A 27626-nucleotide genomic window follows, 5' to 3' on the forward strand; every position below is an offset into this window, starting at 1 on the left:
CCGACCTTGGTCCGTTGCCATCACCCAAAACACAGAGCCAGGCCAAGCGATAGGAATGATTGATGTCTGTACAGGTCAGAACCCCTGCAGGAGAGCAGCAGACATACCAAGCCCTTAAAGTAATATACTGTTGACTTCAAGGGATTTGCAAAAGCCTCCAGGAGTGAATGCTTGGAATAATGTATTTTTGCCATCGAGTTCCTTGGAAGAGTGTAGGAGGGGCTGGCTACCTATCACACCCTTCCCCACCAAGGTCAAGGTGCTGGCTGTGGATGACAGTGGAGCTCTGGAGATGAGCACCATCATCTGAGGAGGCCCACCCACTGAGGGGGGAATGTAATTCCTGAGATCAGCACAGCTACTGGTAGGGTCCCACTGGTGGGACTTCTCCCATGGAGTGCTGCCTTCCTCGGGGAAGCAGGGACCAGTGGAGCAACCATGGGTCCTTGTGCTTTTCTGATTGTGCTGGGACATAGAATTGTCCTGGAGGGCTGGGAATGTTTTTGATACAGTTCAGAGAAGCAGGGATGGGGGTTTTACCTCTTGGGGAAGTGAGTGCCTTATGCTTTCAAGCTGGAGACAGTTGAGGCTGAGTGGTCGTTGAGCTTATTGAGAGGGTGGCAGGAGTAGAGCAGTGACTGGCAGGGCCACAAGCTGCCCTAAAAAAAATGAATGACTCCTACCCTGGGGCACAAGGTGCCTGTGGGGACTACCCCCAGCAAGGGTAAATCACGAGTTTTTCTAGTGACAGCACTGACTGACTTACATCAGGCTTGGAGCATGGAAGTGTTCAAGGCCAGGCTGGACAGGGCTTGGAGCAACCTGGTCTAGTGGAAGGTGGGGGGTTGGAACGAGGTGGGGTTTAAGGTCCTTTACGTTCCAAACCAGCCCATGATTTTATGGGTTGCAATTCATCAGCTCAGCTGTCCCCTCTGTGCAGGGATGTCCCTCTGCATGGGGGTGCCCTGTGTGCCTTGTGGGAACGTGTGGCTGGGCCCATGAGCTGGAGCCTCCACTCTCTGCTGGCAGATGGGTTAAAATAGGAGTTGAAACATTCAGTGCTTTGGAAAGAAAAATAAACTCCTAGGCAAGTGCCAACTGCAGCAGCCATTCTGGCAGAGTACCGTGGTGCAGGGGGATGGGGTAACAGCCTCATGGTCCATGGGAACATCCATAAGTGGAAACAGCCCTGGCCCAGGCTGTCTGCACTTGCAGCCCACCCAGCAGCGCCCGGGCTGTGCGGTCGGAGGCAGGCAGAAGGCGCCCTGCCCACGGCACACGGGCTGGCACCTCTCCTCCTCCCTGTGATATTTCTTTGCCACCCTCTGAGTACACACGCACACACATCATACGGCTCTGACGTTATTCTCCTTTGCTTGTTGCGAAGGACTCAAAAATGTCCATTTTAGGGTTTTTTTATATATCGGGAGCCAGACTGAAAAATCTTTTCGTGGTCAGTGACAAGCAGCTTTTGGGAAACAGATGAACAATACTCCCAGGAATTTCTCTTATTGCTGCCTGTGTTTAAAATATAAAGTTAGAAAGGCAAGGGGGGAAAAAAAATAAAGTTTTTTAGGCTGAATTCCAGTTGAGTGCTGTGAGACGATCTCTGCAGCTCTCCCTGTAAGGATGCAGAGCTCAGATGGTAGAAGTGGGCATAGAAAGCTTGGCTGGGTACAGACTGGATTTGGAGTGAGGCCCTGCTCCCCTGCCGGGAAGTTGCTGATCCTCTTAAAGGGTTTGGTCTTTCCTGGAGCCCAGAAAGAAATGACAAGTGCACCCCGAGGCCAGTGGCTGTGGGAATCTCTTCATGGTAGATCCAGCTCTTTCCAGAGGTGACCATGTCCCTCTGATCTTCCCACTGTGGAGAGCTGATCAGCTTCCAGGGCAGGCTGGTGGGGATGGAGGACTTGGTGAGCACCCTCAGCCACCACTGGTGCCTGCAGCTGGGCTGACCTGCCTGGCTGTCACCTTTCCCAGAGCTGTATATGTGGCTCTGTAAGTCCTACAGGACCAGTGCCTGCCTGGTCCCAGCAGCTGGATCTGATTTTGAAGCCCTGTGCTGCTGCCTGCAGGTCTGTGCTGGTTGTGTCCGTAGGCAAAAGCCGTGCCCAAAGGTGGGAAGGGAGAGCTGCAGCTCCCTGTAATAGATGGCAAGAGGGACTGATGGCCCAAGTGGTAAATAAATCTTGTGGGCTGGGTGATATAACAAAGCACTTGACCTTTGCCCTGGTGGTTTATTTTGTAATCAGTGCCCGGCAATTGATTTATGGGATAATCAATCTTTCTCCCTTCCTCTGGCCTTGGCGTTGCCTGCGCCATGGTCCTTGCTTTTGAGTGATGACTCCGGGCTACAAACAGCGCCCAGGGACGAGGCTGCCTACCCCTGCCCCCTTTCTCTTCCCCGTGCCCAGCTCGGGAGCAGATGTGCTGTTTACAGCCCCATCTGCCCAATGAATGTTTATTAAGTTGCTCTTTGGCAGGGGCAGTCCTCTGTGTCTTGCCAATCTGCAGCGCTCCTGGTCTGACAATTGGCTTCCCAGCACCTCGGTTTATAACTTCTGCAACAAATTGTCCTGAATGAAAAGCTTTCATGCCTTGTGATGGATTTCCCTCACATAAATTGAGGCTGTGAGCGTCCTTGCTCTTCCCAGGGATGTTCTGAGCTGGGAAGCTGCAGTTGGAGCAGTGATACCTGTGTTGGGGTAGAATTCATGCCCAGGAGATGCTCATTCCTGGTGTGTTTGTAGCATGGCTGCGAGTCCCAGGGCTTCAGGCACAGGGCAAAGCCCAGAGCTGCTCAGTAACGTACAAGTAACTTCCTTCCCAGCTATAATGCCCAATTTTTCATGTTTGCACTGTAATTCTTCTTTCTCTTGCACTGGCTTGTGGCTTCTCTACTCAGCACTATCCTACCTGACACCTGGATGCAGCTGAGCTGTGGGTTGTGGGGGCAGGTGGAGGGGAGGACCGTGGTGTCCCTTGGGATGAGGCTACTGAGGATGGGGGCTACATCCTCCTCTGCCCCCCAGTAAATCTGTTCTTGCTGGGCCCTGGTTCCCCTCTGCTCCCTGCCTGAGAGGCTGGCAGGATCCTCACTGCTCTGGTAGCTGCTGCGCAGCCAAGGCTGCCTGAGCCATTGACAGAGACCTTGGAGGGATCTCATAAATATGGTATTGGGAGGAAAGAACAAGTGAGGGAGCTCAGCATGTAGCGGGTCTGTGATGGGGAGCAGGTTCACCCAGTCAGCGACAGCCTGAGGAAGGCATCCAAGTGTCAATTCCAGCAGCATGGTGTCTGTGATAATCCAGGGAGACACAAGCAGGGGAGGAAAGCTCTGAACCTCAGCAGGCTTTTCTGGGGCAGAGGCAGCAGGGCCAAGGCTCTAAGTTCCTGAAAAGCTCTGGGAAATGCTTCCTAATTTCGATAGTGTTAAATTTGAGCTCATATTTCTAGCAGAGGCCCATCCTAGCCATGTGTGCTTGCTGAGACCTGCATGTCCCCCACCTGCCCTGAGGATATGATGTCATGTACCTTGTTTTGGGCAACCATGGTGACATGGTGGTACCAGGAGAGCTGCCTACGCTGATGGGGACCCGTGGGACAGACCAAAGGGAGCTCTGGTAGATTTAAAGTGCTCTAAGCAGGAGCCTGCTGGGAAAACAGAGCCCCAGCTCCTTGGAATGTAGGGCCAGCTCTATGTGTGATTACCACCATAATCTTGAGGTGATTCTGTGAGGGATGTGGGGCTGGACTGGCTGTGGTCATTCTAGTGATGGCACCTTTTCTCTAAAGTGTTTTTAAACATCTCCTGCTTCCTTGTGGAAAGTCTTTGCTTATGTCTATTCTTGCCCTTATCTTATTTAAGTCCATTCCTCCTCGTAATACATCATCCTTGGTCAGCCTTAAAGGTTGGCAAACCCTGAGGGAAGAGAGGAAAAGAGTTATAACGTCTGAGGGACTAAAGGTTTGATTTGGATGCAACCGTATTTATTCAGTGGCAAATTACATCTTCAATCAAACCCATGCAAATCAGGCTCCCAGTTCAGTCTATTTGTTTGGACTTAGTGAGTGCAGGGGGATTCATTATTTCCTGTGCTTCCTTCCACCCCACTAAGTTCATATGCGCATGTACGGACTTGCACACACTTGTCTGTAAAACCCTCTTCCCCCAGGGTGATGTGCTGTTGGGAATAGGTATATGATGATCTCTGGGTGTGGGTAGAGCCTGCATCCCTTGGGAAAGCAGGAGAAAAACACCAGTTTGTGGCCTGGATGTGGGCAGTTTGTGCACCAGGATGGTGCAGGAGGAAGGGAAGTGTTCCTCGGAGCTGCAATTAGAGCTCTGAATAATTCAGTTTTTCAATGTGGTGTCTGAAGTAGAACAGTTAAAATAATGTCTCTGGGAGACTGACAGTGATCCTTTTCTCCTCACACACACCCCGAGGAAGAAACAAACCATGAAAATCCATTTGATTTGTTTGGGGTCATTTCATTTTGCTTCTTGTTTGTGCACGCCGGCTCGCTTCCTCAGTGAAAAGTGCTCCCTTTCAGAAATGTCTAGGAAAAAAAAAGTCAGGGCTGAAATTTTCATTTTCACTTCTTTTTCTGAAGTTTGTCTCCAAATTTGACCTGCCTGTCTTTGGGTTGAAACCTGCATTTTAGGGGTGAGAGGTAAGAATTGGAAAGATAAATCCATCGCCTTTATAAACAATTTCCCTTGCCTTCATCCTAGTCTGGCCCACACATCTCTGTGTCTGTCCCTGCCTGAGCCTGCTGTGAAATCCCTGCAGGTCCTTCTCCTGCACCTCCTGCCCTGTGAGAGGACTGAGGACTTGTCCAAGCCCTGAGCTGTGCCACGGGCAAGCCATCCATCCCGTGCTGCTGCCACGCGGAGTCGGAACATGCCGGCTCCCGGCACAGGGGTAGGACACAGCCCAAATATGAAATATGAAAGCAGCAACTTGATTTCCCCTGGGCAGAGGGAGGCTTCTTCCCTTGTAATTGTCCTTTGTTTCTGGAATAGCCACGACAGTGTTTTTGGAGAAGAACCCTCCTGTGTGTTTGTGTTTGATCTGCTCTGATGTGCCGAGGCACTGGGGAGGTGAGTGGGTGCCCGCTGTGTCCTGCAGCACTCCCGAGCTCCCAAATGTACGTGTCCCTCACACACCAAGGGATCACACCTCAGAAAGCTCAGAAGAAGTCTGCAAGGTGTGGGCTGAAGGTGGTAAACTCTTCGAGGCTGGAGTTACCTTTATGCTGTATGTGTGTCGTGAGGGATTTTTATTCCTGCTTGCAGCCTCCTGTTATCTTTGCCTACCAAGTCCAATCTGGATTCACTGCACAGAACATTTTGAGCTGAAAACAGCTCAAAGCACCTCCTGGAAATGGTAGGAAAAATTTCCATGCTAAGAATAATGAGTGGTGAGTGCAGAGGATAGACGCAGCGGGAATTCCTTGCTCCTAGAAAGTTGCTCTGAGCCTCCAGAAACCTTGGAGGATTTAACACATGGGTCTGGGTTTGTTGTTTTTGTTCACTCCTGAATTGGGTCAAAAAGCTTTGCAATTTTTTATGGATCCAAAGCTGTGCACGATATTATCTCAGAAACACTGCAGCTGCTGTGTGCCTGGTGCTTCCCCAGCTGCCAAGGCTGCTCACGTTTTTGGGACTGCCTCCTTGGGGTTGGTGTTGTCTGGCAACGATGCATCTCTCAAAGATATGTTGAAGCAGTGCCAGAGAGGATGGCAGGGAGGGCTGGAGGCAGGGAGACTCATAACCAGTGCAACACGTGTGAGGCTGAGATGTTTGCCCTGGTGAAGAACCTGCTGGGATGGGCAGGGTGGTGGGTTAGCCAAGCCTGGCTTTCATGGATGGGCACAGGTTTCCAGCTGCTGGACCCTGGCTCCTCCATCATCCCTAGGCTGTCTCCTGCCAGAAGCACAGCTGAGAGTTTCCAGCCTTTCCCCTGACTGTCAGCAAAGCCTACCATGAACACCAGGTCCTGCATGCAACCAGCTCTGAGCTGGCCTGTGGCGGCAGAGAAAAGATCTCACAAGCATCAAATGACTGTCCCTGTTTTCAGAGAGGCACATGGTCCCCAGTACCAGCTAGTTGTCCAGGTCCCTGGACCCATCTCTCTTTTCCAGGGACCTTGCTTACTTTAGGCAAGACAAACTCATCTCCAAGCTCCTTGTCTCTGCCCCAATTAGCCCAGAAGTTGTTTATCTTTTGTAAATTCTCTGCCTTGTAAATATTTGCCCATAAAGCCCGAGTTATAGACCGTGTTATTTATGTGGAGGAAATGGATATTTAAGGCTGCTCCACTTTGTTATTGCCCACATCATTTTTGGGAGGCCAGACCCCTTTTTATAGGGGAGCTGCTGCCATTACCATGATTTCAGAGCCAGCTGGTTTAGGGCTTTAGGTTCTGATGCCTCTCACCTGGTGCCTGTGGGAGGCTTGCCTGAGCTTGCAGGGGGGTGCAGTGAATTTTTCCATGCACTGTGATTCCCTGCCTCTTTCCCCTTTGATCTTCCCTTCCCAAACAGGTGTGTTTTTCTTCCTTTCTACCTTAGACCCCATCAGCTCTCACCCACCCCTTTCTTGCCCCCAACTCCCGTAGCTTTTTGGACATGCTGTCAATGACTGCTGGCTGTTTCTGGTCCTCTGGTTCAAGCACAGGGCTGGCCCCGTGCCCTGCTTTCCCCTGATGCTGATAAACTCTCCTTGGCAACAGCAGAACATTTCCCTCCTCCTCATCCCTCATCCTGCAGACCTCTGGGAGACCTGTCCTCCCTTGGAAACCCAAATTGTCTTTCCTGGTTTTCTGTCTACCTCTTTATTTGTCTTGTCTCTCAGAAGATCTTTATCATGCCAGCAGATGATTCAGGAACAGCTCCCCAAGCCTGGTCCTCTGCCTGGACCCGGATCTCAGCATCCATGTGCAAGCACCCCGTGGTTGCCTGAAGGTTGCTGCTCCAAGGGCCAGTCTGGTGGTGCCTGTGGAGGTGCCTGTGCTGGGCTGCCTCGTTCCCCTGCCTCGGGTTGCTAAGGCACAGCTAAAACTCTCATCTGGAGTGTCATCATCTCACGGCTCAGTTCCTTCAACATCCTTTTCTCTGGTCTTGACAAATGCAATCTTCTCCCACTCCTGCCTGTTCAGAGCTGTGCTGCAAGGATCGTTTTCTGTGCCTGTCATTTTGCTTGTGTCACCCATGCTTTACTTGCTTTTGCTGGTTCCTGCTGGCAAACAGCAGCTACCTGTCTCTGCTCTCCAGCCCTTTCACAGTTTTCTTTGCTGTTAACCTCGTAGACCCTCTCCACACGTGGTTTCTCACTGTCAGTCAGCCTCCGGTGACAGCCTCTGCCAGCACTCACCGCGTCTCCCAGCTCTCTGCTTTCTGCTCCAGCACCTCCTGCTCAGAGATGAGCTCCTAGATGCACCCCGCAGAAATGTGCCCCTGCCCTTCACCCCTCCTGTGCCAGCCTCTGTCCCAAACTGGTGATGAGGGCTTGGGCACAAGTATAGGAACTACCTGTCTGTCAGGCAGTGACCCCGTTTTCTCCTGCTGGTTCTTCTCAACTTCTGCTTAGGCTGAAGACCTTCAGGGCAGGGCCTTTTCTTAACAGTGGTTGCCTGAAGAAATACAAGCATGTGAGACCCTCTTGGCCCCATGATGTGTGATGTGTGCTTTCGGAAAGCAGTGGTGAATTCAAGCTGAATTTGTCTGAATATCAGAAAGGGACCTTCTCTGGCACCAGAGGTGGAGGCTGGCTTTGCACTGGGTGTGTACAGTTTCTGATGGGGAGCAGATTGAGCCCCTGCCCCATCTCTCTTGCTGTCTGCTCCATCATGCCTGGAGCTGGCCCAGGGGAGCTTCCCTGGCCCTGAACCTTGCTGGTGAACCTCCCTGGTTCACCTCAGGGCAACATTGGCTGTTACAGACCAAGTCTGGCCGTAGACACAACCTGCCTGGACTAATCTGGAGCAGGGACAGGATTGAGGTGATCCTGAGCAGCGTGTGGAGCCCCGCTCTGTACTGCAAGAGCAGGAGGAAGAGAAAAATGCATCAATGCCTTTATCTGCCCTTATGGATTTTTCCACCATATTTTATAAGCGTTCATTTTTATTTATGTGAGGTTAAAGTCAGTCCAATTTGGAAATCAACTTGTCTAAGGAGCTCCCCTCAGATCCTATTAGCTTCATGTAGTATTTATATTCATTTTTGCTAATGCCATTCACCAGGCTGGCTGTGGTGGCAGCTGCAGGAGCTGCTAACCCTCTCCTTGCCAGGCCACTGGGGCCATGAGCCTGGTGGCTGTGGGGATAGTGGCAGGATCTGGCCATGCAGTGAAGGGCTGGGGCTCCCAGCTTTCCATCTTCCAACAGCGTGGGAGGTCATTTTCTGACCCCTGCTCCCACATATCCCCCCTTGCTGCACCCGGCATCGCCGGCACAGCGGGCACCTCAACCTGGAAATCAGTGGCTGGGTTGGACAAAGAACAGTTAAGAAGTGCTCAGGCTGCCCTGGTAATTAGAGAAATTCCTGGAAGAAAATAAAAATAAATGCATTGAGGGCTTTCAAAAGAGAGAGAGGATACCTGACTCAGGAAGTCCTTCAGCAGCAGATTGCCAGAGGAGTGTCCTGGGGATGGATCAGCGCACGCTTGGCTGGCATTCGCACCAGTCCCCTGGCATTTGCTGCTGGCCCCTGCCAGAGAGGGTATTGGCAGGATGGACCTCTGCACTGGAGCTGGATAAGCACCGTGTCCCCCTTCCAGAGTTGTCATTTTGGTAACCCAAATCAGCTGCCAGGATTGCAGCATTAAGGTCAGGGTCAGCTGTAAGCACCAAGCAGTAGTGACAGTGGCTGCCAGCATGGGATGCATCCATCCCCTTGCGTGCCCCCTCTCCATCCCTACCTCTCCATGCAGGTAGCACCACACGCCTCTCCTGAAGCATCCTGGCTGCCCTGTCTCTCCCCTGCCTTTGATTATTTATTGAAGTGGTTTGATACTAGGTGACTGTAATTAAAAGAAGAAAAATACAGACAATAAAATGATTTCTAAAATGATAACATGCTGGATGCAGTCAAGCAAGGAATGTATTAAATATTTATTGCCACTAGTCTGCTGGGGGGAGATTAAAATTATTTAGCCTGAGAAAAACATTTTAATTATTTAATTTGAGGGGAAACCTCCTCCACAGCCCTCCTTAGTACTAAGCCCCCAACAAATGACAGCATAATGTAAGGTTTGATTAAAATCTGAATGGGATGAAGGCCTGGAGATTGGAACAAGGGATGGGGAGCCACGTGGTTGCCATCTGAGCCATCGGTCCCCTGGCTGTGCTGCGGCGGGTCTGTGTGTGATCTTGCAGGTGAATTCTTCCTCTCCTGGTGAGGTTCATGCTTGGCAGCAGTTAGCCAGGGGTTTCCTCTGCACGTGGGAGCCTGGGAGGTGGACAGGAGTTGCTGAGTGCACCAGTTGTTGCAGTGAATGACCCAGCACCTGCAGCAGAAATTCTCTGTGCCCACGGGTTATTCTGAAATGCTTTAGTGGGTCAGGAGCCCCGGCATGTCTGTCCTAGCAGCCCAGCTCCACCATGCAGGCTCTGCTGGGCTCACCAGGCATTTATCCCGTGCGTGGCACAGGGCTGCTTGACCCCCAGGTCCCATGGCATTTACACACTGCATCCATAAGGCTTTTCCTGGGAGTCTCTGTGCCCCTCTGCAGGAATGGCAGTGGGGCTGGCATCCAACTGGCACCTCCGCTTGAGGCTGGAGCGAAGGATCTCCCAGCTGCATACCAAAGATTGAGGAGAGCAAAGCGTGGGGTCTGGCAGTGGCTGATTGTTTGCTGAGAGAGGAGGGGCTGTGATCTTTTCCCTCGTGCCTCCAGACTGACAGTCTCTCATTATTAGCCCCCTGGAAACAGGCACTTTGACTGAAAGAGCCATCCCAGCCTTCACTGTAACAATCAAAGCGGCTCAAGAATAAACATGGCTTGGCAAGAATAAACACAAATTGCAGCGCTTGCTGTGAACAGCGATATCCAAGGGAGCAAACATCAAATGAAGGATTATCCCTGTTTGCAAGGAAGCTCCTCTAGAAAGAGATTGAATAAGGACCATCTGCAGCCCAGAGCGAAGAGGCTACCAGGAGAACCTGCTCATGCCATCAGGAGCTCTCCCCTTTGAAGCTCACATGGTCTCCTTTAGGCACTGTCTGGTTTAACTTCATATGCTCTGTCAGCTGCTGAAGCCCTGAGCTCTTTGCAGCTACCTCCAGCTTGCAGACAGTGTGGGCAAGGACAGAAAAGCACAAGGAGGGGAGTTATGAGGGTCAGAGAGGATGCAAAGAGCTTCCCTGAGGTGGGCAGGTGGGGCAGGTACTGGACCTGGCTAGGGTGGCCACTAGGACAAACACTGAGCACCTGCAGGAGCTGGGGGAAGATCACATCAACCATATCCTGAGGGAAGCTCTGCTCTCTGCTTCTGACACTAATGCTGCCAGTCTTAGGGTAGGAGCCCTAAAGGCAGCTCTTAATCAGCCGCTGTCCCCTCACTGCCCGCAGGAAGTGAGCACGAGCAAGCCCTCCTCCCCAGACCATCGCCAAGAGGCAGCCCACGCAGCATAAATCAAATTTGGAGGCACAAAGGTTCCATAAAGAAGCTTATTTTCTGAAGCCAGGTCCCATTATGTTATCTGTCACTTTATTGGGGTTTCTGAGCCGTTTATTTTTATGTATATACATCAGAGCTGGTGAGCTGGCATTGGCCTGAGAGTATAAAGCTGACAAGACACAGTAGCACCGTGTGAAACCTGTCAGCGGAGCAGCCGCCTGTGAAATGAACACGAGAGCCAATGGTGATAATTTTATTTATAGGGAATCTTGGGTAGTGCGTGACAGAGCAGTGGGTGCAGTCCCTGGCCATCTGAGAGGGACCAGAACCAGAACCATCAGCAGGGATAATGGCTCCAGGCAGCTGGAAATTAGATTTTCTTCTTAAGGAATACCTTAAGCTGCTGAAATGCTTTGGTCACCCAGAATCTGTATAAAATAACAAATTTTCTTGGGGTGGAAGGTTTTGATGGGAGGTTCTGCAATACTTAGCTTTCTGGTGTTGATTGTCTTGGTAATTGTTCTCTTAATGTTTTGTTTGTTTCTTTGTATTTAAAATAAACTCAGATTCAGTGTTAGGATTTGTTCTGAAATGGGAAAAGTGGAGTTTCCTTATCTAAAAAAAAATGTAGAGCTTTTAAATGTTTTTGAAACTTTTTTTTTCCAGGTTGTTTTACCCCTGGAGCGACATTTTGCCAAATTCAATAGTCTTTCCAAAAGCCTAAATGAATAATTGTTTCTGTCGTGTTCCAGGGGAAAAGTATTTAGATCAGCAATTTTTCCTCTCAGCTGGAAGAAACATTGTGGGTGTGAGGTAGTTTTACGGGTCATTGAAAACCCCAAAGAATTATCTGTGTTGTTATCAGGGTTGATGGTACAAAAAAAGGACCCTGTTCTTACCCTGTTGTGACCTTGCCTTTAGTCCTCTGGTTTAGCACAGAGTGGAGGTTGCTGTCATATTCCGGTCCTTCTGCAGGCAAGAAGTGCTTGGTGCACCTTCAAAAGGCAGTTGGGGGTTGTCAGTGGCCATGTGGCATGTGGAGGTTGGTGCTCTGTGACTAATCTTGCCACTTTTCCATCCTGCCTGAATGCCTTTGGGAGTGCCCCGTGCCACAGGCCAGCCCAGAAAGAGCAGGGACCCTGCCAGGCTGACCCTGCCTGAGCATGTCTCAGGTGAATAAAACCTGGGAATGTTCCACTTGGCAGGAATAATATGAAAAATCTTAATCTAGACCTCCAGTCTGTCTTTCTGGTTCATGAGCAGTAGCAATGTGTCATCTTCCTGGAGCCGCTCAGGGAAATGCCTCTGGATCAGCTGTGTGTCCTATGGGTGCCCATGGAGAGCTGAAGGCATGGGTTAGATGGTGGAGTGTTTCCTCCTCAAAGCTACGAGCCCTGACCCATCAATAGGAAGTTTCTGGTACTGCTGCAATGCCTGCTGAAAAGCAAGCTGTATTATTTTAATTCTCCTCTTTCTCTCTGGTTTGTGTGAGGAGCATGTTTCCCTCCCTGCTTTCACTCAAAGCCTGTTCCACCGGCACACCTTGTGCCAGCCAGCTGCAGGAATGGCCTCTTCACCCTTCCCCATGAGCAAGACAGGTAGCTCTGTCTAATTGATCTGCTGCCTTCCAGTTCAGATCATTCCTCTGCAGGTCTGTCTCTCACCTGCCTGGGCACTGCTAAATCTTCCCTGGAAGGAACAGCTATTTGTCAAGTGAAAAAGGAAAGTTTTGAGTCTCCTGTTCCCCGAAGCCGCTTAGCAAGGCTCTGTCTGCTCTCTGGACATTCACTTTCCCGTGCTGATGTGCTATGAGAAAGAATGAAGGCTGTGGGGCTTTTCTGCCCCACGTCAGCACTGCTGGGAGCCTTCAGGGCAAGTGCTGTGTGTATCTTGTCTTCTCCAGCCTGGAAAGGCGTAACGTGCTTTGGGTTTACCCACTGTGCACACATCTGCGGTCGCATGCCATCGCCTCGCTCCTTTGTGCTTCCCTGCACCAGCCCACTTGTTGACGAGGAGCGTAATTGTGCTGCCTCACGTCTAATTGGTTTGCTCTGTCGCTCTCCATTTGCTTTCCCTGTCTTGCTTTCCCCCCCCTCTCCCCTCCATCGGCGCGCCGAGCTGCGAGTGTGAGCAGGGCACAAGGCCACACTCCTGATTGCTGCAGGAAAACAAGGCGCCCAACTTCCTCCTTTCTTCTCCTAAATTCAAATGACAAGAAACAGAGGAAAACAATTTTGCAAACCCTTGGCAGAGGGCCAGCGCTGATAAAGAGCCGTAATTAATCTCCCTAGCTTTATTAGAATATCATTACAATTAACTCGGCAATCTTCTGTTGATCAAAGCCATTCTTCCCTGCAGAGCAGAAGAAGCCAGCGTGAGCCTGGATTGTGCAGTGCTTAAAAGCACCTAGAGCTGGATTATTCCTGCCAGCCGAACAGCAGCTCCATCCCTCTGGCTGGCAGCTCAAGGGCTGGCAGAGCTGTGGGCACAGACCTCTGTCCTCACCGGGTCTCTTGAGCCACTTGAAGCTTTGATTTTTATTTTATTTTTTCCAGCTCCTTTTCTTTGTTGAGCTATTATAGCCCAGATCCTTTGCAGGCACCTGTGAGTCCCTCCTTCCCTGTGTAGATGCCTTTGGGTCTGGGCTTCTAAGCACTGGCTTGATTCCTTTGTGTGTGTTTGCACAGCTCTTAGCATGCCTGCTTCTTCTGCTCAGCTGGAGATAGTGATTGCTGCAATAATTCGGTTAACGGAGGCAGAGCGGGGAAAAAAAACAGGGGAAACATTTGTGGAAACCCCATCTGAAAGAAAAGAGAGCTGTCAGAATGAAGATCCATAAGCTCTACAGTTAAATAGCCCAAGATGTGTGCTATAGAAAAGCAGAGAAAATGAGCACTGTTAAACTACCCCTTTCCTCTTTTTCAAACGGTTCTTTTAATATTGGGTATTTATCTGTAATTTAAGCCCGTGATTAGTTTTTATCAAAAAGATAGTTCTGAGGCAGAGATCTTAAAAATGATTAGGTGTCTGCTTGAAAGACAAGAACAGCTCCACTTGTACTGCAGGATAAAGATGTCTGTCTGTTTGCTGCCTTGAGCATCCATCTGTGAGGGCCTTGTGACAGAAGGAACCTCCAGTTCCACACAGATCCCAAACCACCCCAGACTTTCGGGGAGCTTCTCATTCTCCTTGGAAGATACCAGAGCAGAACCCTCTTGCCACCGAGCAAGATTGTGTCTGAGGTGATTTTGTCTCTTCTTCCTCATCACACTTCTGCTTTTGGAGAATACTGTCAGCTTTGGTGCTGTTGCTAGAGTCCTGACAGCACAGCCTTGCTGACAGCTGTGTGCCTAGACGTGGAGCCACCAGGAATGCGCAGGCACCAGCAGTTTTGCTTCAAGACCATCCCATCAGAGGAGCTCGGTATGGGAAAGAGGGGGAGTGCTGGAGAGCCTGCAGCCTGTTCCCCATCGGCTCCTGCGGCTTTCTGCCCAGTGACAGCCCTCTGTCAGGCTAGAGCCATGCCCAAGGGACTCCTCTGCACTCTGGTCCTTGGTGCACAACCAAGGAGGTCTGTTCCAGAGAAACAGCCTGGCCCTGCTTCTGTTCTCAGCCTGGCACAGATGGAGGTTTTACCCCTAAAATGACGCTGCCACAGAGGATTTACAAGCTGTGAGCAGACTCAGTGAGTGTGAAACCATGCTGTCTCACAGAGAGAGAGAGAAACATGGGAATTTAAAAAGCTTTGGGCCTCTTCCCCCGTGGTTTGAGGAGCAGGTCACAATGGGCTGGTGAGCTGCTGTGGAGCAGGCACTGTTAAGCTGCCTTGCCAGCCTACCTGGGAAGGGTTATTGGATGAAGGTGTTTGAAGCTCTCACTTTTGCTTTTTGTCCTGAATTCTCATCTGTTTGAACTGTCAACACTTGTGTGCCCCAGGAGAAAGAAAAGGGAAAGGAAAGGCAGGCCCGGGCTTGGGGTCTAATCGACCTTGGCATTGTCCCTTTAAGTGGCCACCCAGGAGAAGGGAGCAGCTGCTCCAGTCCATTTGCGGGTGCAGATCCAGCCCTGCCTGCTCTGCCTAGCTTCACCTGGTGTCTGTAAATCCTTAACCCTTCAGAGCTGGAAAAACGGGAGCTGCACTTGCAGTGTAATTTCCTATGCACAGTGCAGGGTGCACTGAGCAAATGCACCTCTCTGGCAGCAGCGAGCAGGATCCGGGAGTGGCACCCACTGCTACAATTCCTGCTGAGGACCAGGGGCACGAGTACATTGCAAAATGAAATCAGACGACTCTGAGGAAGAAAGATTTGTTAAGGACTAAAAACAAATAAATGGTGCAGACGCTGCATGGCTCAGCAGCTCCATAACCTTGGGTTGCCCCAGACTGGGAGGGATTGCACAGAAGGAGAGTCATTGGGGTTCCTCTGCCTAGGGACATGTTCCTGAGGCTCACAGCCCTGGGGCTGGCTCAGTGTGGCCCTTCTCAGGGTGTGGACCTTCCCCAGATCCCAAAACCTCACACAAAAAGCTGAAGATTTTCATCTTCCACAAGCCTGTGTCCTTAGGTATGGGAAGGGAACCTCCTGTGGGTGATGGATACCTGATACCTCACCTCTTTGGACCACTGAGGAGGAGTTGTGGCTAGATGAGGGTCAGTTTGATGTCAGCTGTCACATTAGGACCCCCTTCCCACTCCTCCTTCCCTGCCCCTTCTGTGGTTGGGGATCTGAGACGGTAAAACCCCCTGAGAACAAACCAAACCCACGAGGCCATACAGCCTCTGATGGAAGGGGTTGAGGCTCTGTGTGAAGCACCACAGTGTTCATGAAGTCCTTTGGTGGCTGGTCCCTAGGGTGAGAACCTGTCTTTTCCCGCTGTGGCCACCAGCATTCCTCACCGCAGGGGTGGGCTGAGGGCAGGAGGGGATGCTCAGCCTTGACAGACCAGGCTCAGAGGGAGCAGGAGCTGGAGTGGCTCTTCCAAAGGGCCTAAAGTAGGGTTGTCTCCCCACACAACTTCCCCGGCAGGCAACAGGCTCTGCTCCTCCACAAATGACTGAGGACATTATCAGGCTGCCTCAGATCTCTGGGTGAGACACAGGGGCTGAGTGTCAGCTTGTTATTAAATATCATTCGTAAGTGCTGACTGTGTGGACCTCATCAGGCACAGACAATGGCAGGAGGAGGGATTGTTCACAGAACTGGGAGATGAGTGAGTGGTGAAGGTCAGAGATGCCTCAGTCTGGGCTTCCTCTGACTCTGTCTCCTGCTCATTACCTGGTGGAGGCAGGAGGGAGGGGGATTTCCTCGGTGGGAGGCAGAGGATTACAGGGAACCCCTGTGTGTCACCAGGGGCTTCCACATGCTGAGGTGGGGAGTGCCCAGCATGGTCTGTGTGTGAGGAAGCAGGGGCTGTGCAGCCCCCAAATCCTCCTCTTTGTATCACCCTGTCCTGAGGGACTCCAGTGTGGGGCAGGGTAGACTCCTGCCCAACACAGTGGAACTGCCCAGGGGAAAGGCTGTTTTGGCCTCTCTTCTGCCCAGCAGAGGCAAATGGAAAAGAAGTTTTGCAAATGTTTTTCTTGCTATTTTCTGTGCTTGGTTCTAGCTTCCCCCCGAGAGAGATGGAGATGGGGATCAGTTGAGGAGGCAGCACCCAAACCTGCAGCACCAGCACCTTCAGGAATGCTGCCCGCTTGCTTTGGTGCCTGGCAAGCTGTGGAGCTCTGGGGAGTAGCTGGTGCAGGGACATGAGCCAAAAAAAAAACCCAGAAAGGACCTGTCTAAAGGGCGAGATGAAGGCAGAGGCACCTCTGGTGAACATGCCTGGAGTGGGAGCTGAGGGACAGTGAGTCGTGTAATCATCTGCCTGAAGCAATCGCAGGCCGTCAGCAGAGCGCAGAGACACTTACTCGCATTTATTTAAGGCAAGATGCCCTAGTTTTGTGCCTTCAGTGGAGTCCCTAATTATTCCTCAATCTTTGTAGTGAGCTAATTAGTTTCGCAGCACTCAAGGCTGGGGAACACTGATAGGCTCGGGAAGCACAAGCTGAAGGGATGAGGAGGAGAAGGGAGCTGGTGGGAAATGGCTGACTGGCGGATGGGAACGGCTGGGAACAGGGCAGGGTTTGGAGAGCTGATGGATGGCGGTCTGGGAGGATGATGGAGGAGGGAAGAGCCATAATCTCGTGTCAGGCAAGGTGCTGTAGTGTGATGATGTGGGAAACAGCGATGCAGCAGCAGGCGGTAATTGAGGGGGATGGAGGCGGGGAGGGAGTGAGAGGGATGGCCCGTGGGAAAGCACCACAGAGCCCAGTGCAGGGCTCAGGGGGTGGGATCTGCATGGAGGAGTGCACAGCAAGGGGCAGGGCAGCAACTGTCCCTTTACATGGATGCTTCCTTATGCAGTTGCCTTTCCCAGGGTGCTGCTGCCCCTTGGACTTGCAGGACCAGCAGCCTTTCCTGACTGTCCTGTCTCTTTTCTAGCTTAGTGGTGGCACCAAGGAGCTTTGCTGGGAGAGGCCAGCCTGGTCCCCACCACGTGGAGTGGCTGGTCCCCAGGCTGGGTGCTCAGTGTTCCACCTGAGCAGAGCTGCTTCTTTCAGAGAGAACCACAACAGATAAGGTTGCCTGCACAGATAACCAGGTCCACGATGTTCCCATGTAGGCATTCCACTCTGGCTGGTCTGTCTGCATGGATGCCTCGTTGCTCTGATGACACAGGGCTGTGCTCCAGAGCCCACGCTCCCTGCATCCCCACTGTGAGCCCCAGAGGTCTCATTCTAGTTCTCAGTGTCATTGGGAAGTTCTTAGGGGCCACAAAGTGCAGTGTGTGACAACTCTGACGTGCCCAGGTGGCCATGGATTTATTAGGATATTATCCTACTAGTGCTGCAAATGGTGTCATCTGTCTTCTAAACTTTGCACTTTATTTCAGGGAGAAAATTTAGTATATCCAGGCAATATGCTGTAGTTTTAGCATATGATAAAGCCCTGCTGGGAAGTGTAGTTTTATTGATTTCGTTATTAAAGTGCCACTGGAATAAATTTGCTCATTTGAATGAAATGTCTTATTATCTGGATCGTAACAGGCACATGATGAAACCTCTGGAGAGGCTGGAGCTACCTACTGCCTGGTGATGGGAGCTGAGACGGGGCAGCTGACAGGGACCTGCCACCCTGAGACCCTCAGCAACTCCCTAAATCCACGGGGAAACTCTGCTTAGAAACCTCAGGATGGGAACAAAACACAGTGGTGGGGGACACTGTGTTCCTCTGATCCTTTGCTCAGGTAAGGATGTTGTTTTCAAGGGAATTGAGGAAAAGCCTCTTTCACGGGAAAATATTTCTTTAGTACCACCAGTGATGGGGGTGGATTGGGAAATGAACCATTCCACATTACATTAGGACCTAATGCACAGCCTGTGCTTTCCAGTTAAAATCTGAATTGCCTAGAATGCTGCGGATTATAGAAAATAAGAAAAAGACCTAGTAAAATTTATGGGTTTTATTCATAAACCGATAGAATCACAGTAAATCTATCATAACCGTGCAGATACAGATCCAGGAAAAAGAGAGGAAAGCAATAGGTCTGCTTTTCCTGTGGGAGCCAGGGCAAGGGAGAGGGGGAGCTGGGCTGCTCTCCCAGCCATCTCCTCCAGGGCGTTGAGCCCCTGCATCCCAAATCCCTTCCCTGCTACCATGTCCTGCAAAAACCTGGTAGAAGGCATTGCACTGCAAAATCCCTGCTCTCTCTCGTGGCAAACCGGCTAGGCAGGGCTGGAGAGCATGTGGGGAGTGAGGAAGGGGGGGGTAGGAAAAGGAGGAGGGGAGGAAGGGAGAAAGGAGAAAAGGAATCAAAGCCCAAAGGTCTTTTCCCCTCCATGCCACTGTGCTGCTCGCTGTGGTGGGAGCAGGATGAGACCCCTGCCAGGGGAGGAGAGAGGCAGAGACTGGGGCAGAAACCTGTGTGTGGAAGGGACTGTGGGAAGCACAGCCATGGTAGAGAGGGAAGAGCTCTTGGCAGAGAGAAATGGCAGCAGAGCAAGGGAGAAGCACAGAAGGCAGAAAGAATTAAAAANCAAGCTGAAGGGATGAGGAGGAGAAGGGAGCTGGTGGGAAATGGCTGACTGGCGGATGGGAACGGCTGGGAACAGGGCAGGGTTTGGAGAGCTGATGGATGGCGGTCTGGGAGGATGATGGAGGAGGGAAGAGCCATAATCTCGTGTCAGGCAAGGTGCTGTAGTGTGATGATGTGGGAAACAGCGATGCAGCAGCAGGCGGTAATTGAGGGGGATGGAGGTGGGGAGGGAGTGAGAGGGATGGCCCGTGGGAAAGCACCACAGAGCCCAGTGCAGGGCTCAGGGGGTGGGATCTGCATGGAGGAGTGCACAGCAAGGAGCAGGGCAGCAACTGTCCCTTTACATGGATGCTTCCTTATGCAGTTGCCTTTCCCAGGGTGCTGCTGCCCCTTGGGCTTGCAGGACCAGCAGCCTTTCCTGACTGTCCTGTCTCTTTTCTAGGAGAAAAGAGGAGAGGCCAACTGGGAGAGGCCAGCCTGGTCCCCACCACGTGGAGTGGCTGGTCCCCAGGCTGGGTGCTCAGTGTTCCACCTGAGCAGAGCTGCTTCTTTCAGAGAGAACCACAACAGATAAGGTTGCCTGCACAGATAACCAGGTCCACGATGTTCCCATGTAGGCATTCCACTCTGGCTGGTCTGTCTGCATGGATGCCTCGTTGCTCTGATGACACAGGGCTGTGCTCCAGAGCCCACGCTCCCTGCATCCCCACTGTGAGCCCCAGAGGTCTCATTCTAGTTCTCAGTGTCATTGTGAAGTTCTTAGGGGCCACAAAGTGCAGTGTGTGACAACTCTGACGTGCCCAGGTGGCCATGGATTTATTAGGATATTATCCTACTAGTGCTGCAAATGGTGTCATCTGTCTTCTAAACTTTGCACTTTATTTCAGGGAGAAAATTTAGTATATCCAGGCAATATGCTGTAGTTTTAGCATATGATAAAGCCCTGCTGGGAAGTGTAGTTTTATTGATTTCGTTATTAAAGTGCCACTGGAATAAATTTGCTCATTTGAATGAAATGTCTTATTATCTGGATCGTAACAGGCACATGATGAAACCTCTGGAGAGGCTGGAGCTACCTAGTGCCTGGTGATGGGAGCTGAGACGGGGCAGCTGACAGGGACCTGCCACCCTGAGACCCTCAGCAACTCCCTAAATCCACAGGGAAACTCTGCTTAGAAACCTCAGGATGGGAACAAAACACAGTGGTGGGGGACACTGTGTTCCTCTGATCCTTTGCTCAGGTAAGGATGTTGTTTTCAAGGGAATTGAGGAAAAGCCTCTTTCACGGGAAAATATTTCTTTAGTACCACCAGTAGTGGGGGTGGATTGGGAAATGAACCATTCCACATTACACTGGGACCTAATGCACAGCCCGTGCTTTCCAGTTAAAATCTGAATTGCCTAGAATGCTGCGGATTATAGAAAATAAGAAAAGGACCTAGTAAAATTTATGGGTTTTAATCATAAACTGATAGAATCACAGTAAATCTATCATAACCGTGCAGATACAGATCCAGGAAAAAGAGAGGAAAGCAATAGGTCTGCTTTTCCCGTGGGAGCCAGGGCAAGGGAGAGGGGGAGCTGAGCTGCTCTCCCAGCCATCTCCTCCAGGGCGCTGAGCCCCTGCATCCCAAATCCCTTCCCTGCTACCATGTCCTGCAAAAACCTGGTAGAAGGCATTGCACTGCAAAATCCCTGCTCTGTCTCGTGGCAAATCGGCTAGGCAGGGCTGGAGAGCATGTGGGGAGTGAGGAAGGGGGGGGTGGGAAAAGGAGGAGGGGAGGAAGGGAGAAAGGAGAAAAGGAATCAAAGCCCAAAGGTCTTTTCCCCTCCATGCCACCGTGCTGCTCGCTGTGGTGGGAGCAGGATGAGACCCCTGCCAGGGGAGGAGAGAGGCAGAGACTGGGGCAGAAACCTGTGTGTGGAAGGGACTGTGGGAAGCACAGCCATGGTAGAGAGGGAAGAGCTCTTGGCAGAGAGAAATGGCAGCAGAGCAAGGGAGAAGCACAGAAGGCAGAAAGAATTAAAAAAAAAAAAAAAAAAAAAGAGAGTGATAAGGAGGAAAAAAGGGAGGGAGTAAAATATTGGCTTTGAAGGAGAGATAAGAAGGAGAGGGCAGTTAGTGAGAGAAGGAGTAAAATTAAGTGTGATAAGGCCTGATAGAAGCAGGGGAAGGCAGCAAGCCCAGGTGGAGAGCCAGGGAGCTGCAGGCAGAGAACGCAGGGGCTGCAGGCAGGGAGCTGGGGGGCTGAGGGTTTTTTGTGCTGCTCTGTGTGCCTCTGGTGATCCATGGAGAGGAGCCGAGAGGGTACTGGGTTGATGAGGAGCGTCAGGGAGTTGGTGGGTGTAAATGTCTGTCCCACAGGGTGCTCATAACCCTGTTCCTGCCTGGGAGGCAAAGGAGAGAGCTGACACCTGGCAGCCGTGGGCCACGGCAGGGGAGGGACATGTGGAGCTGGTGGGGAGGGAAGGGCCTGGGGCAGGTGATGTTCTCAGGCTGGAAGTGCTGATTAATCCCTCATCCTCCTCCCTGCTGCAGCCCCACACACACCACCAGTCACAGAGATCCCCATGGGGCTCCCAGTCTGGGAAGCAGAGGAGGTAAAGGCATGTTTGCCCTCTGTGCCCTAAGCACATCTCTTCCTGCGTTTTTTGCTACCTCTTTTAAGCTCTTTTATAAAGTGCTCTGTATTTATCCTTATTCAAAAGAAACAAGTGGAGAGTGCTGTCTGGTTCTGACACACGGGCCACAGTTCCCTGAAGAACAGCGCTGGAACCCAGCCTCTGCTCTCTCACCCCTGATTAAACTGCAATAGAAACAGACGGTAAATCTCAGCAAAGGAGAAAAAAGAGAGTTTATTCGTTTATTCTTTGGACTTTTTTTTTTTTTTTTCTCATCCTTACCATTCATGAAAATGGCCGAGCTGAGTTTCTGGCCACTCCAAGATGCTTTTCTTCTGCTCCATCCATCTGCTTCAATCACATGGTGACCAAAAAAAAAAAAAATTATCCAGTTCACAAAGCATTGAAGATTAAAAAAATCAGTGTGGGTAACAAAGTGTGTGGCAGGCAGCAGTGCCACAGAGCGCTGGGCACCCTTGCTAACGGGGGATTTGGGCTGCAGCTTGGATGTAGGGCAGCAGCGTGGCCTCACCCAGGAGGGTTTTTCTCAGAGGGTGTGGGGCTGGGGACATGTGGGGCTGTGTGGCAGAGCTGGGTAGGGAAAAATCCGGAGACCTTCCATGGAAAAGAAATAATTTCCCCCCTCACCCCCCCTTTTGTTTATTTCAAGCTTTTTTTGACAGTGAAAGACTTGATTTCCTTCTTTGATTGCTACTGTACTACAAATACCTCATTGGGCTTGGTGATTAGCATTCCTTTAAATCTATGTGTGTTGAATTAACTGTTTTCATTACAGCATTAAGAGGGATAACTGGAGCCAGCTAAGTAAGCAGATCTTTTGGATGGCCAGTGTCCAGGGTCATGGAGAACCCCCCTTCACCTCTCTGCTGTCTACTGAACCACTGGTTGTTGGTCCTGGCAACCAGGCTCAGACTGAGATTTCTGTGCCCAATGTGCTTGCTCAGCTGTGCCCAGCTTGGCATTGTCCTCCGAGGGCTGAGACCTCCGTGCATTCCTGCCTCTCCTGGGGGAACACCACTCCCAGAGGGATCTGCAGTCCCTGGAGCGTGCCTGCCTTCAACTTCACCCCTAGGTTTGTGCCTTATCGTTTGTAGTTTCGTGTTTAGCTAGCTGAAAATGTTGGTTAAACACTGGTGAGAGGGGAAGCTCATAAAGACCATTTTGCTTTGGCTCTTTTAAAAAGCAAAACAAAAGCAAAAGGCTTTTAAAAAATGTTTTTGTTTCAGAGTTATAAAGGAAAGAAGGGTTAGAGATGAGAAAAGGACAAATCGATGCTTATGAAACCTGCTGTGGAGGAAAAAACACAAGATCTTTTGTTTGAAGATGAACAGAAAGCTGAAACCAGCAAAAATTCCCCCCTCCCCACCTGCACAGATGCTTCAGGTTGTTTCTTCTAGATTGGCGCATCGCTGGATGAAAAGCAAACTCATTCTTTTCCCTGCTGGTGCTCCAGGTTCCCGTCGCTTACATTTCATCATCATTTGATCCCTGAGGACTCCTTAGGTGCTTTACAAATCAGGCACACAAACCTTGGCTCATCAGCCTCAGAGATGCCACCAGGGCTGGGTGAGCCAGGAGGCTGCTGGTCAGTGTGGTGCCACCCTCCTGGCAGCAGCTGGGAAGCACGGGAAGCACCTGCTCATTCAGTAAGGCTTACAAAAGCCTTTAGTGGCCATATTACCACCATTTGCAGGGATGTTTTGTACTTCCAGCTCTGGAAGCCCAGTGGCCAATTTAACCCCCATTTCTCCCTTTTCCTTGAGGAGATGAGATGATCTTTAAGGTCCCTTCTGACCCAACCCATTCTGTGGTTCTGCGAGACAGCACAAACCTTCCAGACCTCTTAATCCAAGTCCCAGAGCTGAGCAAAGGTAGGTTTTTGATGATGACCAGACCCCACAGTGATGGGTACACTGGAGCTAGACCAGGGCAGACAGCATGTTACAACCTGTGCCTGTTGTCTGGCTCAGCCTGTGTGTGTGTTTATTGACCTATGCAATTTTATTTTTTTTTTCAGGCTAAGTTTCCTGGGAGCCTGGAGGCTGAATTCCCTTCCATGTGCCTGAGGGTGCTGGAGAGTCCAGCTGCCAGCGATCAGGTCCCAAAGCCACCATGAAAGTCATCGCAGGCAGGTGGGGAGCAGCACTGGAGCTGCTCTGACCATGGGGTACCAGGTGCTGGAGACACCCAAGTGGGTGCTGCCAATGGAAGTGCTGCCTCCCTGCCCACAGGGACAGCTGTCCAGAGCACAAGAGCCAGCTTGTCCCCGATCAGAGAGGAGACACCATAGTACTGCTGGTAAAGGCCGGCAGAAAATCCTCTCCCCATGTAAGCAGCAGGATCCCCAGCCCTGCCATGGGCACAGCAAGCTGCCCCCTGCCCTGCAACGGGCTCTGCATCCTCCTCCCAGCACAAAGGGCAGGAAAACACAGCCCTGCTCCATTGCTGCTTACAGACATCAGTGTCACAACTCCACTCCCCAGGCTCTGGGGACAGGCAGGGGAACTGGCTGTAAAACCTCAACTGGTCTTTCTGAAGAAAAGTCATAAACTCCTCTTGGTGCCACGCAGGGCCTGGGACAGTGCAGGAAGGTGCATTTGGTGTTGGTGGGAGACTCACCCTGGCCTGGGGCTGCTCTTGGCAAGGCGTCTGGGAAGTGCCTCTGTGGTGAGAAAGATGAGCGCTTGCCAGGTACAGAACTGGACAGATCAAGAAGTCAAGATTTTGCATTCCAACTATCTATAGGAAATAGGGTTTTTTATTATTTCAAGTTTTCATAAAAATCCATAATTATTGAAATCAAAGTTACAGAAGAAAGTTCGTAACTTTTTATTGATTTTATTTCTTTTTACTTTCTTTTTCCCCCCCCACCCTGTTGTTTTTCCCCTCTCAGAATTATATCTGACACTAGAGTCCATCAGACAAAGTCCTTACAAACACAGGAGTCCTGAAGACATCGGATGAATGTTTTCCTGGTATAAAGAAGAAGAGGAGGAGAAAGAGGTGGTGACAGTGTGGGTGCAGTGGGTTTGGACAAGGGGCGGAGGGCACGGTGGAAGGAGAGAGGTCGGTATGTTTGTAGCACTGTTTGTTAATTATTTTTTATTTGTTCATTTTTTTTTTTCTTTTAAAAAAAAAACCAACAAAACAACACCATTATTATTTGCAAATTGTTGCCTGGCTAAATCATTTTCATATTGAACTTGCGCGGCGCGTCGGCAGAGCTGATGCCCGCGTCAGACTTCCGTGGCACGTACTCGATTTCAATATTGTGCTTGGTGTTGCCTTTCCCCCGACTCCACAGGAAGAGGAGCACCAGACAGAAGAGCACGACGCCCAGGAAGGAGATGAAGCCCATGGTGGTGGCGATGATGAGAGTCTTGATGTCAAAGGGGAAAGGCACGGTGGCGCGCGTGCTGTTGGCATCGCTCTCGTTGGGCTGGTTGGAGATGAATGCAAAGGTCTTGTTGGGCTGGTGGGGCCAGTCTGGGGAGTAGCTGCGCACGTGCAGGTGGGCCAGCATGGTGTCGTTGCCACCCGCGTTGCTGGCGATGCATAGGTAGGTGCCATTGTCCTGGATCTGGGCGTAGCGCACCTCCAGCGTGCCGTCAGGGAAGACAGTGAGCCGCCCGTTGGTTTTGGTAGAGATGAGGTGCTTCCGGGGGGAGAGCCACATGATGGTGGGCGGCGGGTCCCCATCTGCCCGGCAGACAAAGTGAACCGTGTGGCCTTCGTCCACGAAGATCTGCTGAGGTTTGCGGTCCCGTATCCGTGCTCGGCGGCAGGTGAAGTAGTTGGGCAGGAGGACGTCAGGGAAGTCTTTGAACTCCTTGCCCTGGACAAACTCAGGGGTGGAGCAGGTAGGCTGCTGCTTGTTGAAGTTCAACCTCCATCGCCGCCGGAAAACCCAGAGCAGCCGACAGTCGCAGGCCAAGGGGTTGTTGTCGAGGATGAGCGTCTCCAGGTTGCCCACCGAATGGAAAGCTGACTCCTCCAGGGTGGTCAGCAGGTTCCCTGACACGTTCAGGATGCGCAGGTAATTGAGGCCACGGAAGGCGAAGGGCTCGACTGTGGTGAGCTGCCCTCCCACCAGCTGGATCTCCTGGAGCCTGAGCAGGTCATGGAGCATCGAGCCCTCGATGGTGACGATGGGATTGTAGGACAGGTTCAGGAATCGGAGGTAAACCAAGTGCCTCACTGACACGTACGGGATGGACGTCAGGTTGCAGTGGGTGATGGACAAGGAGGTCAGGTTCAACCCGTAGAGGCAGTTGGATGTCATAGTATCCAGGTAGGGCCAGTGTGAGATCTCGAGGACCTTGAGCCGGTACAGCCTCTTGAATGAGTAATCCCGGATGGTGTTGATGTTCAGATGGCGCAGCCGCAGCACAATCAAGCCGTGAAGGTGAGACAGTGCCTCCGTGGGGATGGAGGTCAGGTTGCATTTCTCCAGGGTCAGCTGCTCCAGGCTGTTGAGGCCACTGAAGGCCCGGTGGGAGATGTAGACAAGGTCGTTGTCCCCCACCTCCAAAGACTTCAGGTTGTACAAGTCCTGGAACATGTAGTCTAGGAGGATCACAATTTTGTTCTCACTAATGTCTAGCTTGGTAAGGTTGCTGAGTCCAGTAAACACCCCCAAGGGAATCAGCTTGAGTCTGTTACTCCTGAGCCCCAGCGTCCTGAGGTTGAAGAGGTTGTTGAAAGCCCCAGGTTCGATGGCACTGATAATGTTCTCATTTAGCTCTAGCTCCTCCAGGTGAGGGTAGTTGGCAAATTCATCTTGGTTGAGTGTCTTGATGCGGTTCTTGCCCAAGTCCAGCAGCCTGGTCTCAGTCGGGATCCCTTCTGGCACAACCATGAACCGCTTGCGGTGGCACAGGACAGCGCGCTCCTGGGCGGAGCACTCGCAGCGCGGCGGGCAGCCCGTGGCGGAGCCGGACAGGATGGATCCCAGCATCAGGAGGAGAATCGGCTGCCAGCAGGCCAGGATTGGGCTGCGCATACTCGCCTCCCCAGCTACCATCCTATCTCTCACCTGCAGGTAACAGGGGGGAGAGAAACAACAAGGCAGGCATGAGCAAAAGGTGGGCACGGCCACAGCCAAAGGTTTTACAGTCCTGACAGAGATGACATTAGGGGGAAAGGCATGGCCAATGCAGAGCAGAGGTTCTAATTTTCCAGCTGAAATCCAGCCCCTTGGCTACAAGACCATCTTTCCTCCCAACCCCCCGACTTTCCACTTGCTGGTTGAACGTGCACAGACTTCTGAGTGGAAAGCCTTGAGGAATCTGTGTCAGACAGCTTCCTCAGCTTCTTAAAAAAAATAATTTAATATGAAACACATCTATCTACATCCTATTTTAAGCTCTTGAAATTATTCTGTTCCCTGTAGATGGAGCTTGAATATAAAGGCTGCTTTGCAAACACAGAGTAGCTGAGCACGGGATGGAGCATCTGGGGGGAACCCCGCTTGGGGTCGGCAACGGCGACAGCTCTGTGGGAACCAGCCCCCTTCCTCTGTGCTCCCCCATGGGCAGAGCAGCTGCTCTCTGTGTGTGACCCCAGGGCCATTCCCTTGCCTCCTACCGTGCCAGGCTGCAAGGGCAGACCTGCACCATTCCCCCCGAGACACAGCACCTGGTCAGATCCGTCTACAGAGTGCACGGGAGCCTGAACTCAGGTCCAGGGGGGCTGCGGGGCACGGGGAGGCTGCCTGGTCTCAGCTGGGAAAGAACCAGCCTCCTGCTGCCATCCCTGGAGTGGGCTGGGAGACCTCCCTGGGGAGTTCACGGTCTGGCTCGTGCCCCAGCCCAAAGCCCTCCCAGCCCACTGGCAGGCGGAACTGGACACTCCCTGTCACACTGCTTCTGTTGCATTTATTTCCTTGTTCAAGCTATTGTGAGGAATCAAATCATATTAATATTGTATATTAGACCTAAGACTACTCCAGCTCATGTTTATATCTATTGTTATGTTACTCTCTGCACTGCTCCCACTAATGCTATTTATGGCTATCGCCGAACACACCCAATCCATTACTTCCACTGGCTCCATTTGTATCCATCACTGCATATCCTGTACATTACTTTCCCTGCTCAGCACTATTTATGGGGCTGGGATACGTTCTGTGCGTTCCTGTTATTGCATCTGCTCATATTCTGCATTTCATACAGATATATGACCCAAGGATCACTTTTGTTCCCCAAATATTATTCAAAATTTCTTTGCCCGATGCAAGGATGGAAGATGATGGACTGGCCATAAAAATGTCCACCAGCA

General features: G+C 51.4%; 2 protein-coding genes across 4 annotated transcripts in view; one reads left to right on the plus strand and one right to left on the minus strand.

Annotated features, from left to right (window-relative positions):
- The window catches only part of EDC3 (enhancer of mRNA decapping 3), a 649718-nt gene that overhangs the window by 148160 nt on the left and 473932 nt on the right, over positions 1-27626 (plus strand). The window lies entirely within an intron of this gene.
- Positions 24088-27626, minus strand: part of LINGO1 (leucine rich repeat and Ig domain containing 1) — a 63709-nt gene continuing 60170 nt past the window's right edge. For both annotated transcript variants that reach the window (XM_027888070.1, XM_027888064.1), the window contains one exon: positions 24088-26382. In XM_027888070.1, the coding sequence (XP_027743871.1) occupies positions 24529-26370 (1842 nt within the window). In that variant the 5' untranslated portion in view covers positions 26371-26382 and the 3' untranslated portion in view covers positions 24088-24528. The remainder of the gene's footprint in view (positions 26383-27626) is intronic.

Source organism: Empidonax traillii, unplaced genomic scaffold (genome assembly GCF_003031625.1).
Source record: "Empidonax traillii isolate 1590-97213 ecotype Southwest subspecies unplaced genomic scaffold, ASM303162v1 scaffold12:size2584012, whole genome shotgun sequence".
Classification (NCBI taxonomy): Eukaryota; Metazoa; Chordata; class Aves; order Passeriformes; family Tyrannidae; genus Empidonax; species Empidonax traillii.